This window comes from Triticum aestivum, chromosome 2D (genome assembly GCF_018294505.1).
Source record: "Triticum aestivum cultivar Chinese Spring chromosome 2D, IWGSC CS RefSeq v2.1, whole genome shotgun sequence".
In the NCBI taxonomy this organism is placed as follows: Eukaryota; Viridiplantae; Streptophyta; class Magnoliopsida; order Poales; family Poaceae; genus Triticum; species Triticum aestivum.
In genome coordinates, this window is record NC_057799.1 from 86,870,608 (window position 1) to 86,894,665 (window position 24,058).

Consider the following 24,058-nt stretch of genomic DNA (forward strand, 5'->3'; position numbering starts at 1 on the left):
TTGAAATTGGGTCAATTCGATTTTTACCGAGTCAGCTATTTCTTAAGTAGCTCTCTCATTCAATTTTTTAATTCACTATGCTTCCTACTATTGGAGCTCTCCCATTCGATTTGTGGTATACAATTTTGGACTTGGTTCACATTTTAACCGGGTCAATGATTGTTCAAATCAATCGGCAACAAAATACATATCAATTCCGCGCACCCTCTCCCCACCTAGAAAAAGAAGCGCCAACATGTAATACCGTAGCACAAAATATAGTAAATGCAGTCACCGATGCAGAAATTTTTCCCACATAAATATGGGTTGATTAATAGATAATAAAGAATCACACCCCGCGAGGCCCACTCAAACACCACATTATAAAAGAAAACACTCCATCATCTCTCCCACTCGTCAAACCAAATATTCCCCCAATTCCCAAATATAAGGGTATTAGTTTTTTGAAAAAATAAATTTCTTTTAGTTTGGTCAAATTCAAAGCCAAAAATATCGACATTCACAGTACTAAATGTTGGGGAACGTACCATGCAATTTTAAAAAAAAATTCCTACACTCACGCAAGATCTATCTAGGAGATGCATAGCAATGAGAGGGGAAGAGTGTGTCCACGTACCCTCGTAGACTGAAAGCGGAAGCGTTTGCTTAACATGGTTGATGTAGTCGAACGTCTTCTCGATCCAACCGATCAAGCACCGAACATACGACACCTCCGAGTTCTGCACACGTTCAGCTCAATGACGTCCCTCGAACTCTTGATCCAGCAAAGTGTCGAGGGAGAGTTCCGTCAGCACGACGGCATGGTGACGGTGATGGTGAAGTGATCCGTGCAAGGCTTCGCCTAAGCACTACGTGAATATGACCGGAGGCATAAACTGTGAAGGGGGGCCGTACATGGCCTTGAACAATTGATGTGTGTTCTAGGCGCCCCCTCCCCACGTATATAGAGGAGGGAGGGGGAGGAGGCCGGCCCTAGGCACGCCCCAAGTAGGAGGAGTCCTACTTGGGCTCCTAGTAGGATTCGCCCCCCTTTCCTTTTACCGGATGGGAAAGGGGGAAGGAGAGAGAGGGGAAGAAGGAAAGGGGGGCGCCGCCCCCTCTCCTATCCTATTCGGCCTCCTTACCTGTGGGGGCGCGCCACCCCTATGTGGGTTGGTGTGCCTCCCTCCTATGGCCCATATCTTCCCCGGGGGGGTTCCGGTAACCCCCCGGTACTCCGATATGTACCCGATACATTCTGAAACACTTCCGGTGTCCGAATACTATTGTCCAGTATATCAATCTTTACCTCTCAACCATTTCGAGACTCCTCGTCATGTCCGTGTTCTCATCCGGGACTCCGAACAACATTTAGTGACCAAATCACATAACTCATATGATATAAATCGTCATCTAACGTTAAGCGTGCGGACCCTACGGGTTCGAGAGCTATGTAGACATGACCGAGACACCTCTCCGTTCAATAACCAATAGCGGAGCCTGGATGCTCATATTGGTTCCTGCATGTTCTACAAAGATCTTTATCGGTCAAACCGTAATGACAACATATGTCATTCCCTTTGTCACTGGTATGTTACTTGCCCGAGATTCGATCGTCGGTATCTTGATACCTAGTTCAATCTTGTTACCGACAAGTCTCTTTACTCGTTCCGTAATGCATCATCCCGCAACTAACTCATTAGTCACATTGCTTGCAAGGCTTATCATGATGTGCATTACCGAGTGGGCCCAGAGATACCTCTCCGATACTCGGAGTGACAAATCCTAATCTTGATCTATGTCAACCCAGCAAACACCTTTGGAGATACATGTAGAGCATATTTATAATCACCCAGTTACGTTGTGACGTTTGATAGCACACAAGGCATTCCTCCTGTATCCGGGAGTTGCATAATCTCATAGTCAAAGGAATATGTATAAGTCATGAAGAAAGCAATAGCAATAAAACTTAACGATCATTATGCTAAGCTAACGGATGGGTCTTGTCCATCACATCATTCTCCTAATGATGTGATCCCGTTTATCAAATGACAACACATGTCTATGGTTAGGAAACTTAACCATCTTTGATTAACAAGCTAGTCTAGTAGAGGCACATAGGGACACTGTGTTTTGTCTATGTATCCACACATGTATCAAATTTTCGATTAATACAATTCTAGCATGAATAATAAACATTTATCATGATATAAAAAAAATATGAATAACAACTTTATTATTGCCTCTAGGGCATATTTCCTTCAAAATTTATTTCATCATGAAACTAATGATACCGATTTGATATTATGGATATTGATATATTCTCTACAAATTTGGTCAAACTGAAAGTGATTTGACTTTTAAAAAAATTAATACACCTTGTATTTTGAACTGAGGGAGTCAGAAAACCCAACAACACAAATGGCACTCCAAAGCACCCCAATCCTTCTAATGATTACACTATGCTCCCTAATTTTTAAGGCCTCATAATCAATTGAGATATTCAATTTGAAATTGGCTCACCTGATTTTAACCGGGTCAACAATTTCTCGTGCTCCGTGATTTTGAAGCTTTCCCGTTTGATTGAGGTATTTCATTTGCAATTTGGTTCAGATTTTGACCGAGTCAACAAAATTTTAAATCAATCAGTAGCAACCGACCTATAAAAACGTATCAATCCCGCGCACCCTCTCACCACCCAGAAAAAAGAAGCATAAAAATGTGATACCATAACATCAATATAATACATGCAGCCACTGACGCAAAAAAATTCCCCGCATAAGTATGGGTTGATTAGCATATAACAAAGAATCACATATTGAAAAGCCCACCAAAACACCCCATTACAAAAAAGAGAGGAAAGCATACTCCATCACCTCCCCCACTTGCCAAACCAAATATTCCCCCAGTTTCAAAATATAAGGTGTATTAGTTTTTTGAAATTTAAATTTGTTTTACTTTGACCTAGTTCGGACGCAAAAATATCAGCATCCACAATACTAAATAATAAATAAAAATAAAAATAAAAATCCATTTCATTATGAATCTAATGACACCGATTTGATATTATGGATATTGGTATATTTCTCTACAAAATTTGATCAAACTTAAAGAGGTTTGGCTTGAAAGTTCATCGAAGATCTGAACAGTTTGGATATGACTCCCACATCAGCTCCGATCTAGAACCCGAGAAACATTCGTGGTGTTTGGGTAGCACCGCCCTTGGGGTTTTGCAAGTTCAATGTAGACGGAGCAGTAGCGAGGAACGGCCTGGTGGGCTAAGGTGTTGTTTGTCGCAGCGGTTCAGGAGAATTTCTTGGCTCTTCAAAAGTGGTTTTCTCGCATGTTGCAGATCCGTCCATTCTAGAGACCCTGGTCTGCAGGGAGGCACAAGCTTTAGCAAATGACCTTCTGGTCCAACGATTATTTGTTGCATCGGATTGTTTGTCAGCAATAAAATATATAGAGGAAGGTCAAGGAAGGTGACAATGCAGCCATTGTTCGAGGGATTAACTTCAGGAGATACGAGTTTGAAGCTTGCCAATTTAGCCATGAGAGTAGAAACAATAATTTTGAAGCCCACTATCTAGCTAACTTTTCTCGTTCTCGTGGGTAGGACGCCATATTTGGCTTGATACTCCCCATGCCATTTGTAAGGGACAATTGCATTTTTACCCCTAGTTGGTTCCTATCCACGGGTTTTTGCCCTTACTTTTCGAGCTTGCTCAGTTTTTCCCTTACTTTTTCCGTCGAGGTCCCTCGAATGCCCTTTGACCGTTTGACCAAAACTTTGAAAATTCATAACTAATTCATATGAACTCAGAAAAATGCAAATAAGATATCAAAATGTTTAGATAAACATTACCTTTATGTGCATATCATTTGCATTCAGGACAAAAGCACCGTTTAAACTACCCGAGGTAATTAATGTTATTAACATTATTAAAAATAAAAAGGTATAAACAAATTTTTTTTCATGAATAAAAATTACATGCAAATGTAGGCAATTTAAATGGTGCTTTTGTCCTGAATGCAAATGATATGCACATAAAGGTAATGTTTTTCTGAACATTTTGATATCTTATTTGCATTTTTCCGAGTTGATATTAATTAGTTATGAATTTTCAAACTTTTGGTCAAACGGTCAAAGGGCATTCGAGGGACCTCGACGGAAAAAGTAAGGGCAAAACTGAGCAAACTCGAAAAGTAAGGGCAAAACGCGTGGGTAGGAACCAACTAGGGGTAAAAGGCAACTGTCCCCATTTGTAATTATCCCATGAACAGTGAATAAAGAGGAGTGGGATTTTTCTAAAATAAAAAACGACCCCCGAAAATCCCCAAACTACGCCATCGGCCTGTGAAAACGGAAAGAAAGAAAGCTGAAGCTCGCTGCGCACTGCTCGGTCGTCGTCCTCAACTCCTCGTCTCGGCTCGGCTTTGGCCCCAACCGCTCCCCGCCGCCGGTTCAGTCCCCTCCGCCGGCGGCGAGATGTCCTTCTTCTTCCGCGCGGCGTCGCGGCCGCGTTCGTCGCAGCAAGACCTCGTGCGCTCCATCAAGGACTCCCTCCTCGCGCTCGACACCAAGACCGGCGCCAAGGTGCTGCTCCCCTCTCTCGCGTCTTTACCCTCTCTGACCATTTCCGCGCACTTCCCGGCCGATCTGTGCGCCCCGGATCGGGGCTAGCATCTTCTCATCCCAATTGGGGACGGGAGTTGGGATTGCCTTCTGCACCGAGGAGTGTTCTCTCCAGATCTTAATGCCAGTGCTTCAGTCCATTGTAGTTGACGAATGTTTACTGGCAGTGAAAGTTGTGTCTTCATATGATTGGAGCTTCGCAGCGTAATCCGTCGTGCAAGCAAGTGACTTGCAGGAACCGTAATTGCCAGTGATCTGTCATCTGTGTGGATGCAAGGGTTAGTGTGTCGGCCAAAGCTTCAGAAGTCACTGACTTCTGGACAGTAATGGCATCTGGAGAAAATGTGTTTAGCAGTCGAGTGCTCCTTTTGCCCCAATGCTGGTGCTCATAAAGGCATCCATGTCAGGGTGAATCTAATTCAAGAACTAGCTTATCCTCGAGTCTGGTTCCGCCTGATAAGGGAATAGCTCAGTGCATCACTTCTTTTTTCCTTCTAACAAAAGGATGTTTTCTTTTATATATCCGTTAAAAGCGTTACGCCATGCATCTAAAAGAGGGTTATGCTGGAATTGGCTTTGTTTACAAATTAGCATCTGGTTTGTAAGTGTAAGAATTACAGAAGTCTCACTACTTGTACCTCCAAACGTGCATTTGCTGTTAATGCTTTATAACAGTGTCTGTATACAGGTGGGCTGCAAATGTGAAGCACATTTGGAGCCTGCACACAATCATGGGAATGTTTTTTTTGTTACTATTTATTGTTTTTGCTGTTTCGTGACTGTTGTGTGTCTATTTGTACAATTATTTAACACACACTACACCATGGATACAGACCACTGGTTGCTCATATACTACGCCTTGTCGCCTTCCTTTATCAGGCCCTTGAAGATGTTGAGAAAAACATATTCACCTTGAGACAGACACTTTCTGGTGATGGAGAAGTTGAACCAAACCAGGATCATGTGTTACAGATAGCCCTTGAAATTTGCAAGGAGGGTGTCCTTTCTCTTTTTGTTCAGAACCTGCCTTCGCTGGGTTGGGAGGTATTGTATTCATCAATTGAATGTGATGCCATTTTTTGCTAAGCTTATTAGACTTATTACTTTCACATTGCAGGGTAGAAAGGATCTTGCCCACTGCTGGTGCATTTTGTTGAGGCAGAAGGTTGATGAAAGTCACTGCTGCGTGCAGTATATCGAAAATCATGTTGATCTTCTAGATTTCCTTGTTGTATGGTAAGACCTATTGTCGAGTTATTGACACACTTTGTACATGTCGATTAGTTTATTAGTAGTAATCCGATCGTGCTACCATGTGGAAGCTATCTATCTGCTGCCTATAAGTAGGGATGAAAACGGAGCGGAAACAGACGTAACTGAGTGCTGCCACATTTTTTCTCTGAAGCTAAAATGAATACATAAACCCCGGAAACAAATACCAAACCGATACTACCGGAAATAAGCGGATGTCCACTGAAACTAAGCGACCTCTTGAACCATAGAGAAAAACACAAGTAAACAAACAAACCTGTTGAACCATAGACTACAATGTCTTTCGACAATCTCGTAAGCCCATGGCCTAACTCCTAAACCAGCTGCACCAACGTAGAGGTGCCTGCGCACTGCAGCGAGGATGGGTGGGTGGCTTTGCGGTGGTGGTGTGTGGGCCGGCCGGCTGGGGATGGGTGCGTGGCACCGCAGCGGCGCTGCAGCGGCGGTGGCGTGCTCGCGTGCCCAATTAGGAATTGTGAAGTGTAGGAGATTAGGCTAGGTATTAGCATTCTGGTTGTTGGGCCACAACACGGGCTTCATCTCGTGCTGTACTAGGCCACGTAGCAGCCATGGCAAAGATGGAAAGTTCTGTATTTACGGAAACAGAATTGTTTCCACGACTATTCCGCTGGAAAATGCCATTCTGTTTCTGTTTCCGTGTAAAAAAAATCCGCCTTCGCTCCCGTTTCACAATATTTCGTTTCTGTTTCCGTATTTCCTCTGCTTCCTTTTCCGCGGAAAATGTGGATTTCCGCTCCATTTTCATCCCTACCTGTAGCCAACTGCTTAATGTTCCATCCCTTTCCTTCTGGTCCCATCATTTTCTTCATGAATTTGTATGATTGCTATATTTTGCCATGAACTTCTGCTAGTCACTAGCCATTGGTTACTTCGGTTGTTGAGTTGGAGCATTTTCAATATATTTCCCCACCTATACTTCCATTTTTTGGTATTTGTTTATGGTTCATGTATACAATATATGCAATTGTAATATTTTCGTGCTTGATTGATTAACTATGTTGTGCTAGCTACAAGAACTTGGAAGTCGCATTGAACTGTGGAAACATGTTGCGAGAATGCATAAAATATCCCTCACTTGCAAAGTAAGGCTTCAAAGTCTCCATTAAACTATATTTTCTATCTCTTAGTGGTTATTATGGGCTAATAACGACTTGCTTTAACATATGGTTTCCGACATGTGTGCCTTGAAGAAAATATGTATTGAATATATTTTGATTTTTTCTCCATAGAAACTCTGTAATCGTACATAGTGCCAGCTACAGTAAAATAATTCATTGATTTCGCATACAGTCGCAGTCACCCATGGGAAAGTTTTTTTTTCCTGCAGAAGTTAGTTCTTCTTCCCAAGTCGACTCCCCACTAAACTAATCCTGGTTTGACAAGCATTGTGATGCTGTTGAATTTGAAACAGTTTTTCCTTCAGTTTACCTTCTAAATGTATGTATGAGCAGTTGGCTTTGTTCGTGAGCTATGAGATGGTTGCCTGAAGCAACGTACAGAGAAATGATTTAACTAATTACATATAGTTGATTAATTTTACATGCATTTTGATTTTGTAGTGCTCTTTCAGATATATATTGGAGTCAAATAGCTTCGAGTTGTTTTTCCAGTATGTTGAATTGCCAAACTTTGATATTGCTTCTGATGCTCTGAATACGTTCAAGGTAAATCCAGTTTTGTTAATTTGGTATTTATGGTAGACTGTGATTGGGCTTTATGCTTGGTTCTTCACTGTTGCCATGTGTGATTGGCATGATTTTTGCAGGATTTGCTCACTAGACATGAAGATGCAGTCTCCGAGTTTCTCATTTCCCATTATGAACAGGTAGATGAGAGAAAAGTATATTTTTTGCGAAATGAGTGAATTCCACCACGTTCATGTTAACAATATAAATATGTTTTGAATCGACTGATCCACATTTCGTGTCATGTTGATTATGTAAATATGTGCAGTTCTTTGAACTCTACAAAAGGCTTTTAACTTCAGATAATTATGTGACAAGAAGACAATCAGTGAAGGTTAGCCTATTTTTGGTTACTCCATTAACATTTATTGTTGCACGCTGAGAAAGGAAACATAAAAGTGTGTTACTGTATGTCAGTTTCTTTCAGAGTTTCTGTTGGAGGCCCCAAATGCTCAGATAATGAAGCGGTACATTTTGGAAGTTCGTTACTTGAACATTATGATGGGTCTACTAAAGGTATTAAATTGTCAGTCATATATTTCCTGCTTCTACATTCAGTAATCGTCCATGCACTTACTATCGTTCTCACTTCCTATATTCTGCTCATCTTGCTTTTTACAATGGAGGCTGGTGGTACTAGTATGAGAAATGAGAAACACTGCTTTTGTATTACTGGCTTGCCAGCCACCATGATATTCAAAATTGTGGCTACTACTGGTCCAGAGCTGAATGTTTTTCTGTTTGTAACCATGATAAATGGCATAATTATTTACAGCCTAGCTGATAGAAAGGTGATATAATATAACTGGCAATTATGTTTCCTGCAACAAATTTTGTACTGTTTGAGTGTCAGGCTTGTTATCTTGAAGTGGCAATTGAAGCAATCATGTTGCTTTTCTAATATAGAAATATTTGAATAGACACAATCAATACGCTAGATAAAAGCTGGGAAGTGGTTATAGGTTTCCTTCGAGCTTCACAGCTAACCAGCATTTTTTTGGTTATCCCTATCCCTTCTTAATACCTCCACTATACTGAATCACTTGTAGGATTCAAGCAAAAATATCAGGATATGTTCCTTTCACATATTTAAGGTATTCCTTTATCTCTTTCCAACCTTCGTACTTGTTTGATTTTCATAATTTTGCAAGTAGTTATGGTTGGTCAAATATGACTTTATGAGCACATCTATTTACCTTATCGGTGGTTCATTTTTGCTGCATGGAATTAGGTATTTGTTGCCAATCCAAACAAGCCTCGTGATATCATTCAAGTTTTGGTAGACAACCACAAAGAATTATTGAAGTTACTCCATGCTCTTCCTGCAAGCAAGGGTAATTCTCTACTTCCAGCTTAACCCTACTGGATTAACAGTTTGTGTGCTCTGACTAAGCAATTGATGCGAGTAATGGAGCAACCAAACATAAAAGCTTCGACTTTAGTTTTCAGGAGGATTCCTTTTTAGATTGTGAGAGATGTATGCAGAGTGTGACACTTGTGGTGCATTCCTCTTACTAGGTGAAGATGAACAACTTGACGAGGAGCGAGACTTAATTATCAAGGAAATCGAGAAGCTCGTGCTCTTGTCAGTATAGACCCTCAAGAAATTCAAAATTACCCTTTGAAAAAAAAAACAGTGGTCGAGAAAGGCAATCCATTTCTTCCTGTGTAATGTGATACCCTGTATAGAATTGTCTAGTGTTGTTATCATATTTACAGAAACAGCTCGTCATTCCACAAGAGCATGAAGCATTGCTGCATGCATATATGGTTCAAACAAATCTGCCGCACCAGATTCGATATATATACCGTAATTTGTTGTCATCCTGAAGATGTGAGAGCGCGCCGCACCTGTATGATAAATTCGGGGGCAACATGAAGCCTAGCATTTTTTGTATATTTTGTTGTTTTCATGTTTGCGAATACTTGCAGGTTTATGTTGCCAGTATGAAATTCATGAAGATTGAGCAAAATAAGTAAATGTGGCAAAACTGACAATGAACGGCTACATATGCTTCTCTTTGTAATCTGGCACTTGTTGCGTACGTATGGTACTATAACTTTATACATTTTCACTTGACAGAGGAGACGGTGGTAATATACAGCAAGGAATTAATTGAATCCGACTAACATCGACATTGGGGATGGACGGCCGCCGGCGTTGGTCCGGCGTGATCACAGCGGCCGGAAGATGACCGGCGCGCCGTACTGCGGGTTGAGTATCATGAGCACCCTGGGCGCGTGCACGTACGCCGGCGACAGGCGGAAGGCGAACCGCTGCAGCACGACGGCGAGCGCCACCTTGGCCTCGATCAGCGCCAGGTTCTGCCCGATGCACACCCGCTCGCCGCCGCCGAACGGCATGAACGCCATCTGGTGCCGCGGCCGCCGGTCGTCGCCGAAGCGCGCCGGGTTGAACTCCGCCGCGTCGGCGCCCCAGTGCTCCTCGTCGTGGTGCACCGCCAGGATCGGGATGAGGAGCTCCGTGCCCGCCGGCACCACGCACCCGCCCAGCTCCACGTCCCGGTTCGCCGTCCGGATCATCGCCACCGCCGGCGGGTACAGCCTCAGCGTCTCGTTCACGATCATCCCCACCTGCATGCATGCATAGCACATCGCCATTAATTAGCTGGAAACATGAGAGCTGCTCTCGTGCATGGGAGCGAGTGACAGAGAGCACGGTGCGTACGGTTTTGAGCTTGGGGAGGTGGTCTTTGGTGGGGAGGTCGTCGCGGCCGACGACGGCGAGGACCTCCTGGCGGGCGCGGTCCTGCCACTCCGGGTGCATGGCGAGGGCGACGGTGGCCCAGGTGAGGAGGCTGACGAGCGTCTCCTTGCCGGCGAAGAAGAAGTTCTTGCTCTCCTCGATGATCTCCTCCGTCGTCATGGCCGGCGTCATGAAGCTCATCAGGTCCCTCATGCCGCCGCCGCCGCCGTCCCGCCGCTGCTCGTCGTCCCGACCATCCTTGGGCAGGTTGGCGATGAAGGCGGCGAGGCCCTTCCTGATCTCCCTGACCAGGTGCCACACGCGCAGGTTCCTCCTCAGCGGCAGAAAGCGGTACCCGGGGATGTACACCTTGCTGTGGGCGTCGGCGGCGAGGCCGGCGAGCTCGTCCTGGAGCTCGAACACCACCCTGCCGTCCTCGTAGTTCCGGCGCCCGAAGGTGGCGAACGTGATGACCTCCTGCGGCACGCGCTGGAACCACTCGGCCACGTCCACCTCCGCCTCGCCGCCGACGGCCTTGGCCGCGAGCTCGTCGAGCATCCGGCGCATGGTGGCGGCGATGAAGGGCACGAGTGGCTTGAGGTTCTCGGTGTGGAAGGCCGGGGAGAGGACGCGGCGGTGGCGCGCCCACTGGTCGCCCCGGAGGTTGCCGAGGCCGTAGCCCTCGAACTGGCAGATGAGCGGGTGCGCCTCGTACCGGTCGAAGTGCTCCGCCCGCGTCAGCAGCACCTCCCGGACCAGCTCCGGCGAGCTGATCGTCAGCCTCGCCTTGGTCCCGAACCAGATCAGATGCTTCGGGCCTGCCAAACAACACACGCAGATTAGCTGGCCGACACAAAATCGCCGTCCGAACTAGCTCGGGTCAATCCATCGTCAGAATTAAGTTCACACGATGCGCATTTTGCTTTTTCCTGGCCGTTCGATCTGGATTTGGACGGTCGAGATTGAGGCAGGAGAGAATTTACAAATGTATACGTAATTTTTCATATTCATGCCATGCTCGTGATCTGCTCATGATCGTCCACAGCAACAAGATTCCACACTCGAACTAACTAACTGCACTAAGTAATCACCACCACAGCCGTTGAAAACGAGAGGGAATTATCGTCGGCAGCCGTGGCGCACCGCACGATTTTAAACTAATGAGAGCAAAATACCGGAATCAAACTTGGATCCTGAACCGATATATGCCGCATGCTCTGGCTGGCAATGCGCTGCTCATGCTCATACGCAGGCAGCATCAACCGAACGACGACTTAAGCACAGATTAAGCAAGCGCGCATGTGGCCATGGATCTGCGATTCTCCTCGCCGCAAGGTCGGGTTGGTTCGCCGCTTGCTTAATCTAGTCGCATTATCGCGCGTCGACAGCCTGGTGGAACGATCGGCCGATCATGGCCAACATCTCACCGGGTTTGACTTGCGATGGAGCTTATTGCATATGCCGATTTTGCTGGCTGGCGATGCTAGCTGCTGCTTGTTAGTAGTAGTAATTTTTACTATCATTTATTAAGATTTACAAAAGCGAATGAAGCAAGTAGTGTATATTTATATTTATGTGTAGTACGTACATACTACTACGTCAAAAAGGGTAAAATGGAGGGGGTCACCTAACCAAACCAGGGAGGCACCATGGTTTTTAAAAATCCTCAGTTCTTGTTCCTACTTGCAAAAGCATGGAAGCATGTCCCCTCCTTTCCTCCGGCCGGCTTCACGCGTCACACTGTCTCGTCGTCTAATCTTTGTTTATTTCCTCCTATATGTGCAAATGCACGCGCTTTTCCTTAAAAATATGAATTAATCGCGGCGACAAAGCGAAGCAAATTCGATCGATGCATGAAGAACACAACGGAAAATTGATCGAAAGCAAAATTGGAAGAAGAAGAAGAAGAGATTGTCACCAGATAGCTAGCTAGTTGGCGTAAGCTAGTGTCGTGGATCGAGAGATATGGCTTACCGTAGAGCTTCCTCCAATGGTGGTAGAAGGCGAGGACCCGGGGGAGGATGTCGTGGGAGTCCGGCGGCGCCATGGGCCGGGACGACGCGTCCAGCATCAGCCTCACCAGCTCGATGGAGCTGCCCACGAAGAAGCTGTACCCGGGCCCGCGCACGCCCTGCTCCGCGAAGTGCCGCTGCAGACGCCGGGGCCGGAGCCACAGCGCCTCCGCCGCCGCGTGCGCGCACAGGCACGCCGCGCCCACCAGCACGGCGGCGCCCCACCCCCACCCCCACGGCCACGACCATGACGACGGCCACATGGCGGCGGCTAGCTGACTAGCTGCGAGCCCGCGTAGCGGATGTCTATCTACCTGCTGGCCTCGATCGGCGAGCGCCAGGACGACGACGACGGCGAATGTGCGGCGCCGGTCCCGAGGCTTATATACGCGGGCTGCTAGCTGGTGGTGGGCGGCGGCGGGAGAAGAATTTCGGGCGATTGCACCATTGGCTGCCGGGTGCTGACCTGATTAAGTTATTAAGACGTGCTTTGTTTAGTTGCAAATCCAGGTGTGTGTGTGTGGTTCGACGGGGGTTAAACGGGTTTGGATTAACAGCGGTCAATGTCTACCTAATCCAGCACTCACTCCGGTAGTTTTTGCAAGTGGTACCATGTGAGTTACTCCCTCCGTAAACAAATATAAAAACGTTCAAATCACTAAAATAATAATCTAGTGATTTAAACGCTTTTATATTTCTTTATGAAGGAAGTACTTTATTTTTATTCTGCGAATGTAGTATCATGTGTAATTGACGGAGGACCGGAATAAATCCCTCATCATATTACAAAGATTCCACACTCGTCATCATCAACTCCAAAGATGTGCTCCTCTTTTCAGCCGCCGCCTCCTCTTCCAAGGAAAGCTAGGGTTCGTGCCTCTCGCCGGCTCCGCCGCAGGTCCGCCTCGTCTCCGGTGGCCCTAGGACCATGGGAGCGCGGTGGATCCTGGCAAGGACCGGCGGGAGGGCTCCGTTGTTAGTCGTTTCTTCGAGATTTGTTAGGGTTTGTGTCCTACTCACGAAGACAAGGCGACGGCGGCTCCCTGAAGATGGAATAAAGGTCTCCCCGCCTAATCCCCGTTTCGGTGGTCCGTCTAGCATCGTTGGTGGGCATGTGGAGGTGTGTCTCCGGCGGTTTTATCCTCGGTGGATTTGCTCGGATCTGGTTGTGATTTGTCTATGTTCGTGTGTCTTCAGGTTGGATCCTTTCGATCTACATTATTCTTCATCAGCGGCGGTTGCTGTTCTGGTGCGCTGGTCCTACGGGGCCTTAGCACGACGACTTCCCGACTGTCTACTACAACAAGTTGTGCCCGACTCCGGCAAGGGAGGGATGATGACGGCGGCGCGTCTTCGGCTCGCTTCAGTGATTGTAGTCGTCGCTAGGTGGTCTACGGATCTGGATGTAATTTTTATTATTTCTAGTGTTCGTTGTACTGCTATGATAGAAGATGAATAAATTAAAAGTTTTCTCGTAAAAAAAAATCATCAACTCCAAAACCACATATAACCCCCAAAATAAAAAAACAAGAACTAAAAAGTAGTTTTTGGTGGTGGCGTCATGCGAAATTGACGACGGAGGCGGTGAAAAAACTTCGTCACGTATGTCGCAAAGTTTGCGCACTCATCGCTCTACCAACTCCGGAAAAAGCACAAGAAATGAGAAGAAAAAACCCACAAAGTATGCACCACTCATCACAAACAGATTCCGAAAACACGGTCAAGGTCAAGGAGTAAGGGAAAACTGCATTAGTTTCCACACTCATCGCCGCCGGCCGGTTCTGGAAACATGATTAGTGTTCCGCAACTCTGCCGGCGAGTCCGGTCCGAGGTTGCGGAGCGAGGGCGTGCGTCGTAGACGAAGTAGTCAAAGTAGTCGAACACGCGAAAGTAAATGACACAGAGAAGTATGGAGGAGACCAGCTTTATTAATCAATGATCAGGGGTTACGATGATTGCTCCTCGTCTCTATATATAGGGGTACAGGGTCAAGAGATAAGTACCCACTTAACGTAAAGTGTGGAACCGGGAGGGGCTATCCCGAGCGCTTCGTGCGCTAGCCGCCGCCACCCTCGTGGTGGGCCCGTTTCCCAACACTCCCCCTTGGATAATTATCCGTATATCCATACCTCAAAACTCCGAAAAACCCAGTGGGAAAAAATATGGAGAAAGAGCACACAGTATACGTTGTTGTATTGCACGAATTGCCTCGTCAAAAACCTCGCGTGAGAAACATCAGGAAAACTCACTCAAGGGAAAAAGAGTACAATCCACTCAACCATCAAGTTGAGTACTCGATCACCAGGATCGAGATTTTAACGACGAATTTGTGAAGTTTCTGTTGGGGAACGCAGCAGAAATTCAAAATTTTCTACGCATCACCAAGATCAATCTATGGAGTAATCTAGCAACGAGGGGAAGGGGAGTGCATCTACATACCCTTGTAGATCGCGATGCGGAAGCGTTGCAAGAACGCGGATGAAGGAGTCGTACTCGTAGCGATTCAGATGGGACTTGGGGGGCGGCCAAGGGGGGGCGCCCCACTAGATGGGCCTTAGGCCCATCTGAGACTAGGGTTTCCCCCTCCCCCCCTTCCTGCGCCCTGGGCCCCTTGTGGGAGGCGCACCAGCCCACCTAGGGGCTGGTCCCTTCCCACACTTGGCCCACGCAGCCCTCTGGGGCCGGTGGCCCCACCTGGTGGACCCCCGGGACCCTCCCGGTGGTCCTGGTACGTTACCGATAGCACCCGAAACTTTTCCGGTGACCAAAACATGACTTCCCATATATAAATCTTTACCTCCGGACCATTACGGAAACTCATCCGGGACTCCGAACAACATTCGGTAACCACGTATATCTATTCCCTATAACCCTAGCGTCATCGAACCTTAAGTGTGTAGACCCTACGGGTTCGGGAACCATGCAGACATGACCGAGACGTTCTCCGGCCAATAACCAACAGCGGGATCTGGATACCCATGTTGGCTCCCACATGTTCCACGATGATCTCATCGGATGAACCACGATGTCGGGGATTCAATCAATCCCGTATACAATTCCCTTTGTCAATCGCTATGTTACTTGCCCGAGATTCGATCGTTGGTATCCCGATACCTTGTTCAATCTCGTTACCGGCAAGTCTCTTTACTCGTTCCGTAACACATCATCCCGTGATCAACTCCTTGGTCACATTGTGCACATTATGATGATGTCCTACCGAGTGGGCCCAGAGATACCTCTCCGTTTACACGTAGTGACAAATCCTAGTCTCGATTCGTGCCAACCCAACAGACACTTTCGGAGATACCTGTAGTGCACCTTTATAGCCACCCAGTTACGTTGTGACGTTTGGTACACCCAAAGCATTCCTACGGCATCCGGGAGTTGCACAATCTCATGGTCTAAGGAAATGATACTTGACATTAGAAAAGCTTTAGCAGACGAACTACACGATCTTGTGCTAGGCTTAGGATTGGGTCTTGTCCATCACATCATTCTCCTAATGATGTGATCCCGTTATCAACGACATCCAATGTCCATGGTCAGGAAACCGTAACCATCTATTGATCAACGAGCTAGTCAACTAGAGGCTTACTAGGGACATGGTGTTGTCTATGTATCCACACATGTATCTGAGTTTCCTATCAATACAATTCTAGCATGGATAATAAACGATTATCATGAACTAGGAAATATAATAATAACCAATTTATTATTGCCTCTAGGGCATATTTCCACCAGTCTCCCACTTGCACTAGAGTCAATAATCTAGTTCACATCACCATGTGATTAACACTCACAGGTCACATCACCATGTGACCAACATCCAAAGAGTTTACTAGAGTCAACAATCTAGTTCACATCACTATGTGATTAACACTCAATGAGTTCTGGTTTGATCATGTTATGCTTGTGAGAGAGGTTATTAGTCAACGGGTCTAAACCTTTCAGATCCGTGTGTGCTTTACGAATATCTATGTCATCTTGTGGATGCTACCACGCGCTATTTGGAGCCATTTCAAATAACTGCTCTACTATACGAATCCGGTTTACTACTCAAAGTCATCCGGATTAGTGTCAAAGTTCGCATCGACGTAACCCTTTACGACGAACTCCTTTTCACCTCCATAATCGAGAAAATTTCTTAGTCCACTAGATACTAAGGATAAGTTCGACCGCTGTCATGTGATCCATTCCCGGATCACTATTGTACCCCTTGACCAACTCATGGCAAGGCACACTTCATGTGCAGTACACAGCATAGCATACTGTAGAGCCTACGTCTAAATCATAGGGGACGACCTTCGTCCTTTCTCTCTCTTCTGCTGTGGTCAGGTCTTGAGTCTTACTCAATACTCACACCTTGTAACACAGCCAAGAACTCCTTCTTTGCTGATCTATTTTGAACTCTTTCAAAATCATGTCAAGGTGTGCGTTCTTTGAAAGTATCATCAGGCGTCTTGATCTATCTCTGTAGATCTTGATGCCCAATATGTAAGCAGCTTTATCCAGGTCTTCCTTTGAAAAACTCCTTTCAAACAACCCTTTATGCTTTCCAGAAATTTTACATCATTTCGGATCAACGATATGTCATTCACATATACTTATCAGAAATGTTGTAGCGCTCCCACTCACTTTATTGTAAATACAAGTTTCTAACAAACTTTGTATAAACCCAAAAACTTTGATCACTCCATCAAAGCGTATATTCTGACTCCGAGATGCTTGCTCTAGTCCATGGAAGGATCGCTGGAGCTAGCATACCTTTTAGCATCCTTAGGATCGACAAAACCTTTCTGATTGTATCACATACAACCTTTCCTTACGAAGACTGGTAAGGAAACTTGTTTTGACATCCATCTGCCAGATTTCATAAATGCAGCTAATGCTAACATGATTCCGACGGATTTAAGCATCGCTACGGATGAGAAAATCTCATCGTAGTCAACTCCTTGAACTTGTGAAAATACTCTTTGCCACAAGTCGAGCTTCATAGACGGTAACATTACCGTCCACGTCCGTCTTCTTCTTAAAGATCCATTTATCTCAATGGCTTGCCGATCATCGGGCAAGTTCACCAAAGTCCATGCTTTGTTCTGATACATGGATCCTATCTCGGATTTCATGGCTTCTAACCATTTGTCGGAATATGGGCCCACCATCGCTTCTCCATAGCTCGTAGGTTCATTGTTGTCTAGCAACATGACTTCCAAGACAGGATTACGTACCACTCTGAAGTAGTACGCATCCTTGTCGACCTACGAGGTTTGGTAGTGACTTGATCCGAAGTTTCATGATCACTATCATAAGCTTCCACTTCAATTGGTGTAGGTGCCACAGGAACAACTTCCTGTGCCCTGCTACACACTAGTTGAAGTCATGGTTCAGTAACCTCATCAAGTCTCCACCATCCTCCCACTCAATTCTTTCGAGAGAAACTTTTCCTCGAGAAAGGACCCGTTTCTAGAAGCAATTACTTTTGCTTCCAGATCTGAAATAGGAGGTATACCCAACTGTTTTGGGTATTCTATGAAGATGCATTTATCCGCTTTGGGTTCGAGCTTATCAGCCTGAAACTTTTTCACATAAGCATCGCAGCCCCAAACTTTTAAGAAACGACAACTTAGGTTTCTCTAAACGGTGTCGTCTCAACGGAATTGCGTGGTGCCCCTTTTAAAGTGAATGCGGTTATCTCTAATGCCTAACCCATGAACGATAGTGGTAATTCGATAAGAGACATCATGGTTTGCACCACATCCAATAGGGTGCAGCTATGATGTTCGGACACACCATCACACTATGGTGTTCCAGGCGGTATTAATTGTGAAACGCTTTCCACAATGTCTTAATTGTGTGCCAAACTCGTAACTCAGATATGTCTATGATCATATCATAGACATTTTATCCTCTTGTCACGACGATCTTCTACTTCACTCTGAAATTACTTGAACTTTTCAATGATTCAGACTTGTGTTTCATCAAGTAAATATTCTCAGCATCTACTCAAATCATCTGTGAAGTAAGAACATATCGATATCTACTGCGTGCCTCAGCACTCATTGGACTGCACACATCAAATGTATTACTTCCAACAAGTTGCTCTCTTGTTCCATTTTACTGAAAACGAGGCTTTTCAGTCATCTTGCCCATGTGGTATGATTTGCATGTCTCAAGTGATTCAAAATCAAGTGAGTCCAAACGATCCATCTGCATGGAGTTTCTTCACGCATATATACCAATAGACATGGTTCGCATGTCTCAATCCTTTCAAAAACGAGTGAGTCCAAAGATCCATCTACATGGAGCTTCTTCATGCGTTCTATACCAATATGACTCAAATGGCAGTGCCACAAGTATGTGGTACTATCATTACTATTTTATATATTTTTGGCACGAACATGTGTATCACTGCGATCGAGATTCATTTTAGGTGCAAGACCATTGAAGGTATTATTCAAATAAATAGAGTAACCATTATTCTCCTTAAATGAATAACCGTATTGCGATAAACATAATCCAATCATGTTTATGCTCAACGCAAACACCAAATAACAATTATTCAGGTTTAACACCAATCTCGATGGTAGAGGGAGCATGCGATGCTTGATCACATCAACCTTGGAAACACTTCCAACACATATCGTCATCTCACCTTTAGCTAGTCTCCGTTTATTCCGCGGCTTTTATTTTGAGTTACTAACACTTAGCAACCGAACCGGTATCTAATACCCTGGTGCTGCTAGGAGTACTAGTAAAGTACACATTCATATAATGTATATTCAATATACTTCTGTCGACCTTGCCTGCCTTCTCATCTACCAAGTATCTAGGGTAGTTCTGCGTCAGTGACCGTTCCCCTCATTACAGAAGCACTTAGTCTCGGGTTTGGGTTCAACCTTGGGATTCTTCACTAGAGCAGCAAATGATTTGCAGTTTCATGAAGTATCCCTTTTGCCCTTGCCCTTCTAGAAACTAGTGGTTTTACTAACCATCAACAATTGATGCTCCTTCTTGATTTCTACTTTCGCGGTGTCAAACATCGCGAGTTGCTCAAGGATCATCATGTCTATCCCTGATATGTTATAGTTCATCACGAAGCTCTAATAGCTTGGTGGCAGTGACTATGGAGAACCATCACTGTCTCATCTGGAAGATTAACTCCCACTCGATTCAAGCGACTGTGGTACTCAGACAATCTGAGCACATGCTCAACGATTGAGCTTTTCTCCCTTAGTTTGCAGGCTTAAGAAACTTGTCAGAGGTCTCATACCTCTTGACGTGGGCACTAGTCTGAAATCCCAATTTCAGTCTTCGGAACATCTCATATGTTCTGCGACGTTTCAAAACCGTCTTTGGTGCCACAATTCTAAACCGTTAGCATTACGCACTGAACTATCATGCAGTCATCAAAACGTGTATGTCAGATGTTTCGCAACATCTACAGACGACGCCGAGGTTCAGCACACCGAGCGGTGCATTAAGGACATAAGCCTTCTGTGCAGCAATGAGGACAATCCTCAGTTTACGGACCCAGTCCGCATAATTGCTACTATCAACTTTCAACTAAATTTTCTCTAGGAACATATCTCAAACAGTAGAACTAAAGCGTAAGCTATGACATAATTTGCAAAGACCTTTTGGCTATGTTCATGATAATTAAGTTCATCTGATTATTTAATGAACTCCCACTCAGATAGACATCCCTCTAGTCATCTAAGTGATACATGATCCGAGTCAAACTAGGCCGTGTCCGATCATCACGTGAGACGGACTAGTCATCATCGGTGAACATCTCCATGTTGATCGTATCTACTATACGACTCATGTTCGACCTTTCGGTCTCTTGTGTTCCGAGGCCATGTCTGTACATGCTAGGCTCGTCAAGTCAACCTAAGTGTTTCGCATGTGTTCTGAGGCCATGTGTGTACATGCTAGGCTCGTCAACACCCATTGTATTCGAACGTTAGAATCTATCACACCCGATCATCACGTGGTGCTTCAAAACAACGAACCTTCGCAACGGTGCATAGTTAGGGGGAACACGTCTCTTGAAATTTTAGTGAGGGATCATCTTATTTATGCTACCGTCGTTCTAAGCAAATAAGATGTAAACATGACAACATCACATGCAAATCATAAGGTGACGTGATATGGCCAATATCATCTTGCGCCTTTGATCTCCATCTTCGAGGCGCAGCATGATCACCTTCGTCGCCGGCATGACACCATGATCTCCATCATCATGATCTCCATCATCGTGTCTTCATGAAGTTATCTCGCCAACTATTACTTCTACTACTATGGCTAACGGTTAGCAATAAAGTAAAGTAATTACATGGCGTTTTCATTGACACGCAGGTCATACAATAAATTAAGACAACTCCTATGGCTCCTGCCGGTTGTCATACTCATCGACATGCAAGTCGTGATTCCTATTACAAGAACATGATCAATCTCATACATCACATATATCATTCATCACATCCTTTTGGCCATATCACATCACATAGCATACCCTGCAAAAACAAGTTAGACGTCCTCTAATTGTTGTTGCATGTTTTACGTGGCTGCTATGGGTTTCTAGCAAGAACGTTTCTTACCTACGCAAAAGCCACAACGTGATATGCCAATTTCTATTTACCCTTCATAAGGACCCTTTTCATCGAATCCGATCCGACTAAAGTGGGAGAGACAGACACCCGCTAGCCACCTTATGCAACTAGTGCATGTCAGTCGGTGGAACCTGTCTCACGTAAGTGTACGTGTAAGGTCGGTCCGGGCCGCTTCATCCCACGATGCCGTCGAATCAAGATAAGACTAGTAACGGCAAGTAAATTGACAACATCGACGCCCACAACTACTTTGTGTTCTACTCGTGCATAGAAACTACGCATAGACCTAGCTCATGATGCCACTGTTGGGTAACGTAGCGGAAATTCAAAATTGTCTACGCATCACCAAGATCAATCTATGGAGTAATCTAGCAACGAGAGGAAGGGGAGTGCATCTACATACCCTTGTAGATCGCTAAGCGGAAGCGTTGCAAGAACGCGGATGAAGGAGTCATACTCGTAGCGATTCAGATCGCGGTTGATTCCGATCTAAGCGCCGAACCACGGCGCCTCCGCGTTCAACACACGTGCAGCCCGGTGACGTCTCCCACGCCTTGATCCAGCAAGGAGAGAGGGAGAGGTTGGGGAAGACTCCATCCAGCAGCAGCACGACGGCGTGGTGGTGGTGGAGGAGCGTGGCAATCCTGCAGGGCTTCGCCAAGCACCACGAGAGAGGAGGAGGAAGAGGGGTAGGGCTGCGCCAAGAGGGAGATGTTCTCGTGTGTATGGCAGCCCCAAAACCTCAAGTATATATAGGGGAGGGGGAGGGGCTGCACCCCCATCTAGGGTTCCCCCCCAAGGGGTGCGGCCAGCCCTAGATGGGACTTGGGGGGCGGCCAGGGGGGAGAGAGGGGGGGCGCCCCACTAGATGGGCCTTAGGCCCATCTGAGACTAGGGTTTCCCCCTTCCCCCCTTCCTGCGCCCTGGGCCCCTTGTGGGAGGCGCACCAGCCCACCTAGGGGCTGGTCCCTTCCCACACTTGGCCCACGCAGCCCTCTGGGGCCGGTGGCCCCACCTGGTGGACCCCCGGGACCCTCCCGGTAGTCCCGGTACGTTACCGATAGCACCTGAAACTTTTCCGGTGACCAAAACAGGACTTCCCATATATAAATCTTTACCTCCGGACCATTACGGAACTCCTCGTGACGTCCGGGATCTCATCTGGGACTCCGAACAACATTCGGTAACCACGTATATCTATTCCCTATAACCCTAGCGTCATCGAACCTTAAGTGTGTAGACCCTACGGGTTCGGGAACCATGCAGACATGACCGAGACATTCTCCGGCCAATAACCAACAGCGGGATCTGGATACCCATGTTGGCTCCCACATGTTCCTCGATGATCTCATCGGATGAACCACGATGTCGGGGATTCAATCAATCCCGTATACAATTCCCTTCGTCAATCGGTATGTTACTTGCCCGAGATTCGATCGTTGGTATCCCGATACCTTGTTCAATCTCGTTACCGGCAAGTCTCTTTACTCGTTCCGTAACACATCATCCCGTGATCAACTCCTTGGTCACATTGTGCACATTATGATGATGTCCTACCGAGTGGGCCCAGAGATACCTCTCCGTTTACATGGAGTGACAAATCCCAGTCTCGATTCATGCCAACCCAACAGACACTTTCGGAGATACCTGTAGTGCACCTTTATAGCCACCCAGTTACGTTGTGACGTTTGGTACACCCAAAGCATTCCTACAGCATCCGGGAGTTGCACAATCTCATGGTCTAAGGAAATGATACTTGACATTAGAAAAGCTTTAGCAGACGAACTACACGATCTTGTGCTAGGCTTAGGATTGGGTCTTGTCCATCACATCATTCTCCTAATGATGTGATCCCGTTATCAACGACATCCAATGTCCATGGTCAGGAAACCATAACCATCTATTGATCAACGAGCTAGTCAACTAGAGGCTTACTAGGGACATGGTGTTGTCTATGTATCCACACATGTATCTGAGTTTCCTATCAATACAATTCTAGCATGGATAATAAACGATTATCATGAACTAGGAAATATAATAATAACCAATTTATTATTGCCTCTATGGCATATTTCCAACAGTTTCTCCCCCTGAACCTTGCATCTCTCTAAGTCTCATCATACCGATTCCACGCACACACCTCTCCAAGGTTGATGCCGGTAATGATTTAGTGAACATATCAGCAAGATTGTCACAGGACTTAGTATGCAAAACTCTCACCTTGTTCAACTATTGCAGCTCATGTGCATAGAAGAACTTGGGACTAATATGCTTTGTGAGGTTACTCTTCACATAACCCATCTGGACTTGTGCAACACAAGCAGCATTATCTTCATAGATAATGGTAGGGGTTTGTACGGTGTTCAGCCCACATGTCTGCGGAATGTGGCCGATCATCCGTCGAAGCGATACACACTCTTTTGATGCTTCGAATAGTGCCATGATTTCCGAGTGGTTCGTGGAAGTCGACACAAGTGTTTGCTTGGACGATTTCCAGGAAAACGCAGTTCCACCACAAAGGAAAACATATCCAGTCTGTGATTTGCAATCATGCGGGTCCGATAGGTACCCAGCATCGGCATAGCCTATAATAGATAGGTCTTGATTTCTTTTATAAAACAGGCCAAGATCTTTGGTCCCTTGCAGGTAACGGAAGACGTCCTTGACACCTTTCCAATGCCTCTTGGTAGGTTCAGAACTGTACCAAGCAAGCAAACTGACGGCGAACGCAATGTCTGGCCGTGTACAATTTGCGAGGTACATGAGTGCTCCAACTGCACTCAGGTAAGGAACCTCTGGTCCCAGAGTTTCCTCCCCCTCTTCCTTTGGCCTAAACGGGTCCTTGTCTGGCTGTAAAGATCTTCTGACCATCGGGGTCTTAGAGGGATATGCCTTATCAAATCCAAATCTCTCCAACACCTTCTGGGTGTAGGCCGACTGGTGCACTAGAATCCCATCAGGGGAATGTTCAAGTTGCAGACCTAGACAGAACTTGGTTTTACCCAAATCCTTCATCTCGAATTCCGACGTCAGGTAGGAACTCGCTTCCTCAATATCCTCAGGCGTACCGATTATGTTTAAATCGTCCACGTACACCGAGATTATACAGAATCCATCTTGGGATCGCCGTATAA

At 45.8% G+C, this 24,058-nt stretch overlaps 2 protein-coding genes across 2 annotated transcripts; one reads left to right on the forward strand and one right to left on the reverse strand.

Annotated features, from left to right (window-relative positions):
• The first annotated feature begins 4,313 nt into the window (after positions 1-4,313).
• LOC123051825 (calcium-binding protein 39) lies at positions 4,314-9,417 on the forward strand. The gene is made up of 11 exons (XM_044474803.1): positions 4,314-4,576; positions 5,495-5,659; positions 5,733-5,851; positions 6,916-6,990; positions 7,479-7,572; positions 7,674-7,733; positions 7,862-7,927; positions 8,011-8,109; positions 8,643-8,687; positions 8,825-8,927; positions 9,112-9,417. The coding sequence occupies exons 1-11, from the start codon at positions 4,469-4,471 to the stop codon at positions 9,186-9,188; spliced, it is 1,011 nt and encodes a 336-aa protein (XP_044330738.1). The 5' UTR covers positions 4,314-4,468; the 3' UTR covers positions 9,189-9,417.
• Positions 9,418-9,591: 174 nt separating this feature from the next.
• LOC123051824 (cytochrome P450 734A5) lies at positions 9,592-12,575 on the reverse strand. Its single transcript, XM_044474802.1, has 3 exons — positions 12,275-12,575; positions 10,283-11,118; positions 9,592-10,188 (listed from the first exon to the last, which is right to left on the reverse strand). The coding sequence occupies exons 1-3, from the start codon at positions 12,573-12,575 to the stop codon at positions 9,769-9,771; spliced, it is 1,557 nt and encodes a 518-aa protein (XP_044330737.1). The 3' UTR covers positions 9,592-9,768.
• Between the last annotated feature and the right edge of the window lie 11,483 nt (positions 12,576-24,058).